This window comes from Myotis davidii, unplaced genomic scaffold, assembly GCF_000327345.1.
Source record: "Myotis davidii unplaced genomic scaffold, ASM32734v1 scaffold944, whole genome shotgun sequence".
Classification (NCBI taxonomy): domain Eukaryota; kingdom Metazoa; phylum Chordata; class Mammalia; order Chiroptera; family Vespertilionidae; genus Myotis; species Myotis davidii.
In genome coordinates, this window is record NW_006296283.1 from 801089 (window position 1) to 810823 (window position 9735).

Genomic DNA, 9735 nt, shown 5'->3' on the forward strand with positions numbered 1-9735 from the left:
ATAAGCATTCTCTCTTATTACCTCCTTGCATTTCCCCCCCATAAAACCTTATAACAACAAAAAAAATTTTCTACAGAAGAACTGATATCCTAAAGCATAACGTAATACTAAGTTCAGTGCTGTTATTTAATTTTTATGAAAATACTTGATGCCTGGATGTATTCATTGGTAATAAATTTTCATTTGTCAGGAAGTTTATGGTTACATACAGTACTGACAAAGAGGGAAGGCAGGCTGGAGCGTCGGTGCTTGCGCTGAGAGGCAGAGTGCATAGGCAGGACACTCTCCAATGCTTTACAAAGCTTTTCGGCAAAAGTTTCCTCAGGGGCAGTCCGAAGGAGGGGAGGAGAAAGAGGTGCAGACTGCACTGGTGGTGGGGTGGAAGGAGCACTGGGAGAGATGCGGGACAGAGAGGGAACAGCAGAAAGATGGGGAACACAAACCGACATGCTACGGCCACGACGAGGCTAAACAGAAAACAAACACACACATGAAAAACACAGTACTTTGAAAACAAAATAACCAAATGTACAATGATAACAGGGCAAAGCTGACATAAAGAAACATTCTTTCCCCCCCAATTCCACAAAGCCAATTTTTTTTTGGAGAGAAATAATTCCAGAAAGCACACCTGGCTGATCATATTTATTCTCTCTATACTGTTGGTCAAGCACAGGTTTTTTTTAATGAAGAACCATGATAATGATCAATTATCTTCCCAAATATTCTAAAATAATATGAATTATTGTGATTGTATGAATAAGAATGAGTGACTGAGGTAGCAGAACATAGGGTAAACAATGAATATTGGCTTATAGTTTCTGCAAATTTCTAAAGATTAGACAAGAATGAATTCTATTACTTGAATGTACATTACAAGATATAGACGATTTTAAGTCTGGATTACTTTGCAGGAGCCCTGGAAGCCTCAGAAAAGGTTTCTCATTTCTACTGAGTAGGCCTCAGATTAAAAAAGTTATTGGCTCACAGTATTTTATTTATTTCGCTTGCCTATATCTGTAAAGGTAATTTAAAAAGTCATTTTCTACTAGGAAAAGCATTATTTTTCTAGTAGTAATTCACAATAGATACAGGAAATATTGTGTATTTATATTAAAGTAGTCAATGGAAAATAGCTTAAATGTGAATCTTTAAAAATTAACTTAAATTTTTTTTTCAGGTACATCAGAGATTCAATTTAGGTTTACAAAGTTTAAGGTACCTTAACACAAAGGTTATAATACAACTACAAAGCAGTACATCTAATACTGCAAGGTTGTCCTGAGCAAGATTTTTATTTCCTTTTGGATATTGTAAACCACAACTAATTACATTTTTTTCTCTTCTAAAATTGGCTGCATAGAATGCTATGAGCCAAATTTATGGCCTGCCAGCAGCAAGTATTTAAGTATCATTGTATGATTATGTATTTCATTCCTGGTTCTATTTTTCTCCACCCTTGTTTCTCTTTTATTCTAACTTCTAAATTCTACATATAATTGATATATTATTGTAAGTTACAATAAAATTTTTCTTGAATAAGAACAAAATTATAAAAATTATGTTCTCAATATTTAATAACTTCATGATACCTCCAAAGAATATTGTCATTAAAAGGCAAGAATGCTATTAGCAGCCTGCATTTAGCACATCAATAAATATATTTGTGGCGCAAATAGTTAAAATCTTCAGAAATGATCACTCCACTTCCTTTTCTAAAGAAGGGGCCCAATGTTCATAGCCCTGTAATGAATGAATGAAGCCAAAAATTAAAAGTAGTTTTCAAAAAATCTAGTGTGATGATCAGAAAAAAGTCAATTATAACAAGAGTAGAAACTGACAAGAAATTCTGACAAATAATATTTGCCAGATCACAGAAATACATCTATACACTCTTTATAAAGTTTTTCTAACCTATCTAATTATCTTAAAGGTCAGAAAAGTAGATTGTTAAAACATTAGTACATTAGTAGTTTTCTTTGTGTTACTGTGGCAATTCATCTTGAGACCTAGCCAATGTAGGACTGATAAATGGACTCTGAAATAAACACCTTTTATCCCAAGCTGTAGGATAAAAGACAAGAGCAAGCAGAAGTATTTTCTTAACAGAGAAATATTTTCATTTATTGAAGAGCAAGAGTTCCACAAAATTCAGATTAAAAGCTTTCTGCGAAAGGGAAATCTACCTGTCTAAAGATTTCACTAAGCAACTGTTATATAGTGACCAGTTATTCTCCAATTCCTTCCTGAGCCAGACGGTATGTTTTATTTACCTCTGAAGAATTCAGAGGATCATCAAAAGAAACGAGATATTATCTGATGGTCTAGTTTAATATTATAAGAAGCAAAAGTAGCTAATGTAAAACATGGGGTAATAATGTGTATATATGTGTCTGTGTATGTATATATAAATGTATAAAACGTTTTAGGAAATAATCTCCACAAGTTGATTCTAAAAATAAATCAGTAAGAAACAGATACCAAATAAAGGGAAAAGCACATGAACATATAATAAGGGAGGAACTTGTGTCCAACACAGACTTAAGAAGGAACATACATAGCAACTAATGATTAAACACAAGCGCTAAATTAAATGGTCATACAAATAAAGGATTCTTTTACTCTGGAGTACTCACATGCAGCATTCTATAATGGTCTGAAGATCTTACCTGTGTTTTATACAATAAAAAATCTTACAGAAAATACTTAGTAATTCTTTTAATAAGTAAGCTTTGAAAAACTCTCCTTACCCCCAACCCCCAAACATTTCTATATCTAACTTATGCTGCTCTGAACAGTTTCAACTCTAAAGTGCTAAAGAGAACATTATCATTATCTTTAATCAAAGGCAGAACAGCCTAAATCTTATACCCAGCTGACCTTTCCATATGTGTGTGTGTGTGTGTATTCCCTGCCCTGCCTGAACTACTCTTAATACACTCAATAATAAACCTATTTCTTTCAGAAATACACCATGTATATTTTCTACTTCAGACTCATGCTATTACCTGGATATGAGAAATAATTTAAATTTAACACATTATCTATTGGCTCTCATTACAGGTTTACACTCTCTTAAGCTTTTACTTACCATACTTGAGGGTGGATATACCCCATGGGGCTGAGATTGTGCTTGGACAACAGAAGCTGTGTGCCCTGGGAGTGTGCCAGTAGAATGTGCCTGTTCATGTTGGGAACCATATGAAACTGTCTGTTGGCTGCTCACTCGAGATTCTGTGAAGACAGAAGATCCCTGACCACTGTCAACAGTTCCATCAGCTGAAGGAGAAAGAGAGAGAGAGACAAATCATAAAATGGAGGTTCACATTTTCCTCATCACAAACTGATGACTTTAGGATCGAATAGTTCTTTTCTTTGCACAGACCTGAACTAAATAAATAATGAATACTAGTTAATTTACTAAGTATATTTCTATATTTAAATGAGAGATCCATATGGAAAAAAAGTTTTAATGTCTTAAAAAAAAAAAATCCCTGGCTATCACAGACTCTTATTATCTTACAAATAAAGGAATTCAATGGAATGCTGTTAGCCTTAAGTTTGACATAACTTTCAAAGTCCTGAATTTGGAGATCAGTGGGTTCTTAGTATTAAGCAGGTAGTTATGTAACTTCTAGCAGTCTTATTAGTTTCCAATTTATACATTATTCAACTTTGTTAAGAGCAAAACCAGATTAATGGGTTTAATGTAAGTTAGCTCTTAAATTATAAGTAGCTAACATAGACTTGTTCATTTTTCATTATAAATTACACTAGAGGCCGAATGCATGAAATTCATGCACTCAAGGGTGGGGTGGGGGGTGTCCCTCAGTCCAGCCTGCATCCTCTCACAGTCTGGGAGCCCTCAGGGGATGTTCGACTGATGGCTTATGCCTGCTCCCTGGAGCGGGCCTAACCCGGCAGTCAGACATCCTTAGCGCGGTTGCGGAGGCGGGAGAGGCTCTGTGGGAGCGCACTGACCACCAGGGGGCAGCTCCTGCATTGAGCATCTGCCCCCTGGTGGTTAGTGCATGTCATAGCAACCAGTGGTTCTGCAGTTTGGTCTATTTGCATATTAGCCTTTTATTATATAGGGTTTCATTTTAAGGATCTGTGAAAAGTAGAAATCTATAAATTGGAATTTCCAAGATGAAGGAATCTGTAAAATTATCTTATATCCTTTTCACATTTCCTCACTGACCCATCCTTCTTTCTATTAGTCATGAATGTAAGAATAGAAACAGGTAGATGGTAACCATTTCAAACTTACTATATATTGCATTCATAATTCAAAACCAAGAGACCAGTGCAACATCATTAATAAGAAGATAAAAAGTCATGGACCTGTAGAGCATTATGCTAAGTGAAATAAGCCAGTTGGAGAAAGATAAATAACACATGATCTCACTCATTTGTGGAATATAATGAACAAAATAAACTGATGAACCAAAATAGATCCAGAGACACAGAATCTATCGAACAGATTGTCCAACCTCAGAGAGAAGGCAAGGGAGGGGAGAGTGTAAGAGATCAACCAAAGGACTTGTATGCATGCATATAAGCATAACCAATGGACACAGAGAATAGGAGGTGAGGGCATGTGCTGGGGGTGGGGTGAGAGCAGCTGGGGAGAGATCAATAGGGGAAAAGGAGACATATATAATACTTTAAACAATAAAGAATTTAAATAAAAAAATTCAAAACAAAACAAACAGAGGCCAGAGGGGAGAGGCAGAGAAAATAGTATTATCCAGATATGGGCCCTACCAAGTATGGGGTGGCTATTAAAGTATTCTTAGAGATGGATGATACAACTCTGCATCCACAGGAAGTAACGAGACCTCAATATAAATCTAGAATCAGAAAAGATAGTTCCCCCATCACAGTAAAACAAAATAATTTTTAAAAAATTATTTAAAAAGTCTATTAAGAAAGTCAATTAGGAGTATCCTTAAAATACTTGTCCACTTCCCAAAATACTTACATAACACAGATATACTAGGTTGTTGGTACTGTAGTTGCTGATGTTGGTCTGCCTCAGGTTCTTCAGGTTCTACTTGTGTAGAAACCGAAGCTGAAGTGGTAGCGGCAGTAGGTATGCCAGAGCTAGCAGAGGGGAGCTGCTTGATTCCTGCCTGGGAAGCACTTGATTGTTGATCTACTTGCTGTTTGAAACTGCTCTCTTCCTGTTTTCTTTTTTCTTGTTCCTCCCGCACCAACTGACGCTGCTCCCGTTTTCTCTTAATTAATGACACTCTATCTTTGATGGCCTTCGCCATGGTCTTGTGATCACCTTCACAGACATACCCAGACTCTACCTATAGGATAAAAATGTACATTAGGAAGCAGTAGGTTATCAAAAGAAAACAAACCAAATATAAAACAAAAAAGGCCCTTTTGGGAGAAAAGTAGAGAAGGAGAAGGCTCTCTAAGACTTGATCTTAACCAAACTGTGAAATTACTGGTCTAACATTATACATTTTCCCACCATTTTTGTAGATACTCATGGGGTGGGTGCCAAGGCTTTGTAGAAACTTGAGAGGTGGGTATACCTTCACTTTTTACAACAACAAAACAATGGGAAGCCTAAAACCAAAGTTTTTAAACCAAATTAAGTCCCAGTAGATTCTATTCATTCTATTTCCCACTCACACATAACCATTACTATTAACCTGTGTTGCTTGACTTCCTTTCACTCCCGTGGTCGGCAAACTGCGGCTCGCGGGCCACATGCAGCTCTTTGGCCCCTTGAGTGTGGCTCTTCCTAAGCCTTAGGAGTACCCTAATTAAGTTAATAACACTGTACCTACCTATATAGTTTAAGTTTAAAAAATTTGGCTCTCAAAAGAAATTTCAATCATTGTACTGTTGATATTTGGCTCTGTTGACTAATGAGTTTGCCGACCACTGTACTAGGCAACCACTTAACCAGATAAAACAATTGTGGTAAATATGTTAAGTAAAAGTAAAAACAATTTTAAAAGTAAAAATAATTAATTTAGGGTTTATAAAGATGACTGGTCAAAGGCAAATGTATCAATATTTAGAAGACATAACTTTGCATTCTCACTAAATATGCTTATACAAACTAAGAGTCATTTAACATTAAACTCTCAAAATTACTTCAGAATGTATTCTAGTTTCTTTATTTCCATATTCATATTCTATTCTATTAGATCCATCCATCCATGCATACCTATCTAAGTCTATATATCTTTTCCTCACAAGTAATTTTGGAGCCATTAATCAACACAATTTTATATCAATGGGATATGCCATATACACTGCTTCATAAACTGCTTTTTTGCTCAATAATATCAATATACATAAATCTGCATCAATTTTTAAATGGCTGATTAGTGATAATTTACCATTTCTTGAGCAACATCTTCTGGCACATCTCTGTCCAAGTCAAAGGAAAACTCAATAGCTTCATTGTCTTTGTATTTTCCCTTTAATTTCTTAATATCTTCAATACGTAGCCATAATTTAATGGCTATCTTTTCTCCATCATCTTCTTCTGCTAATTCTACCCGTACCCCTGTTTCCTCCTGGAAGAAGGCATGGTTCAAAAGGTCTTTGATAGAATATCTTCCGAAAAGAGAAGGGGGAAAAAACACACATAAAACGCCATTAGATTTAAAAGATAATTTTCAAGTGTGGCTAATTATTGTTATGCTTGGAATAATGAAAAGAATTGACAAAAAACAAGGGAAATTTGTAACTCATTTTTACATTGCTCCATTTGAATAGTGATTATAGAATTTTACTCTCAAATTACAGAACATCATAACAATCTCATATATAACAATATCATTTATGAATAAAAATGGAAAGTATTGTTACCTTTTTAATATAACTATCTAATTTAAGTTAATAGTGTACTAACAATACCAAGTAATACAAAGACTATCATAGCTTCAAAATACCATATAAGTGTTTATATAGCATTTATAGTTACCAAAAAAAAATCCTCATATGTAGGAGCTCATCTGATCCTTGACCAACATTCAATAAAATATCCTAATTAGGCTATGGGAGTTCAGAGAAGTTGAAAATCTTGCTCATAGTTATAAAAGTAGTAAATGGTGGAATTAAAACTCAAAAATAAATCTTTTGATTTCAAGTTCATTAACTTCTACTAGAGAAGCTTTATTTACCCCCCAAAATTCTCTCAATTCCTGTTCAACAATTTGTGTACTAGGCAGAAGTCTGATTGTGGAACAATCTTCTTTAGATAAATAGTCTCAAAATACCAGTAATCTAGTGAACTGGTCCATCCAGAAAAGAAACAGAGTAATATGTTTGAAGACTGGGAAACAAATACTCCTTTGTTTATAGTAAAAAAAGTTCTTAAAGAGATTAAGGACTCTCCAATCAGTGCATACAAAAATAGAAACCCAAATTAAATTTCTACTAAAAAGCCTTAAAGATCATGATGTTAACCTCTTCCAAATAATGAAGTTATGAAAAGAGCATGAGACTGGAGAAGGGAAGATATGGAATTCTTTAATTTGGTTGATATACCTGATTGCTCACATTCTTCTGAAGGTAGACTATGCTCAACTTACAATTTATATTTGTACAGGCTGATGTTTTTTTTTTTTTTAGAGTGTAAGGGGGGAGCATTGAAAGTGGATTATTTTTCAAAAACAGACATTGGACCTTTGCCATGCCTAACGGGTGATGAATCAGCTATATGGCAGATCAGATACTTGCCACTCCTCTGAGAAAAGTCCTCTGTTAGTACAAATGACTAAGCCAGATCTCCTCCTAAGCTTTGGGCAAAGTCGTCTCCTTTTACTCAAAGGAATTTTGATGTTTTGCTCTTCTTCAATTCTGGCACAATAAAAGCAAATCAAGACCTGTATAGTTGAGTTGATTTTCAAGAGCTAAGATTTTATTTTACCTTTTAGAATTCAATGGATAAAAAACTAAGGAATAGATTTGCTGCATTAGAGATGGAACCCTACTGAGTTTTCTGTTTTGTTGTTAATCCTCATGTGAGGATATTTTTACAATTGATTTTTAGAGACAGTGGAAGGGAGGAAGGGAAGAGGAGAAACATCGAAGTGAGAGAGACACGTTGATTGGTTGCCTTCCTGCACGCACCTGATGGAACCTGCAACCAGGTACATGCCCTTGACAGGGGGAATCCAACCCACAACACTTTGGAGCATAGGCTGACTCTCTAACCACCGAGCACACTGATCAGGACTGAACTCTACTGAGTTTTATACATCAAACTGATGCTATACAAAGTTATTATTAAATGTTGATGTTTTAGGTAATTTGGTTTACTTAAACTCTACTAAACCATAGTTTTACAACCTTTCAGTATATCAAATTTGAATACTTCAATGGACAAAACTCTATTTTTAAAGATATTATGACATTAATTGAAAACTAATTACAAGTAAAATACACCTTAGATTGAGTGTTATACTCACAGCATGTTACATTTTAGGTTTTTGTTTAAGCAACAGGTCTAGAGGCAACTCACCTTTCATCTTTGTTTTGCCGAATGCATCCTTCAATAATTTCCTTTACTTCAGGAATTGCTACTTTGTCAAAACTGGCTGGCTTCACCCCCTGAAACCCATAAAAACAGTGACAAGAACACATTAATAAAAGCCTTTGAACTTTGACTTTCAATTGACTTTTAAGGTTCCATTAGATTGCTTTCTTATCAATCTGGCTTTTTTCTGATTTGTCTGCAGGAGCTGGTTCATGCCGGCTGAGCTGAGTAGTGTCAATATAACTCCCACAAGACAAAAGAAAGAAACAGATGGTAGGGGTCACTTACTTCCATGGCTTCTATATGTGGCTAGCCAAAATTTTAGAATGTTGTCAACATTTTCTGCTGTGTTTTAAGTAAAAGAAGTTATTGGCTAAAAAGAAGGCCAAATACTCTAATTGGTTAGAATGTCTTTTGTTCAACCTTGTTACTTAACACATTAATCAACACAGCAATTAACTGTTTTGAACACTGAACTCATGTGTAGGCATGAATTCACATGCTCAGTTTGGCAGGTATTCTATGATTACAGTACTCTTTAACAAACTCACCAAGTATAGAAGGAGTTAAGGATTTGGGCTGGTTTGGCATGAGAACTGAAGAGCAAACTGTCTTATACATATGAAACACAAAATGAAGAGTAATACATTAGACGCCTATGAAAGACTAAGTGTTTAATTAATTTCAGAAGAACAGTCAATACAACTATTACATGTAATACTAAATAGCATCACAGTGATATTTTAGAATCTTCATGAAAATTCTTTGCAAATAAAAATTTCAGCAATGTGTTGAAAGATACAAGAATAACAAAATACCCCTATCTGAGAGGTGATGTGGACAAAACCAACTAATTATTCCCAACTCATCTGATTAACCACAGACACTATCCAAGTGGCATCTAAATACACAAAACACAAGAAAATAGGGCAGAGGAACTAGAAAAGTTAGAATATATATAAATTCTAATAATCTACAGTCTTAGTGACAAGATATATTAAACCAAAGTTAATGATAATTTGATAGATCACAGAAATGCATGTAATTTCTCATAGATTGAAATGAAATATAGTTGACCTTTGGGGCACTGAACCCCCCTGGGCAGTTGAAAGTCCACTTGCAACTTTTGACTCCCCCAAAACTTAACAACTAATAGCCCTCTGTTGACCTTATTAGTAACATAGCTGATTAACACATATTTTGTATGATATATATAT

The 9735-nt window shown here is 34.9% G+C and overlaps 1 protein-coding gene across 8 annotated transcripts in view; it reads right to left on the reverse strand.

Moving 5' to 3' along the window:
• WNK1 (WNK lysine deficient protein kinase 1) overlaps positions 1–9735 on the reverse strand; it is a 144641-nt gene that overhangs the window by 47395 nt on the left and 87511 nt on the right. For 7 of the 8 annotated variants that reach the window (XM_006771303.2, XM_006771301.2, XM_006771299.2 and 4 more), the window contains 4 exons: positions 8504–8592; positions 6372–6591; positions 4985–5318; positions 3092–3279 (listed from right to left, as the gene is read on the reverse strand). In XM_006771303.2, coding sequence (XP_006771366.1) covers positions 3092–3279; positions 4985–5318; positions 6372–6591; positions 8504–8592 — 831 coding nt within the window. Of the gene's footprint in view, positions 1–209; positions 579–3091; positions 3280–4984; positions 5319–6371; positions 6592–8503; positions 8593–9735 lie in introns of those variants that run through there. The other variant, XM_015568845.1, reaches the window with a different exon arrangement.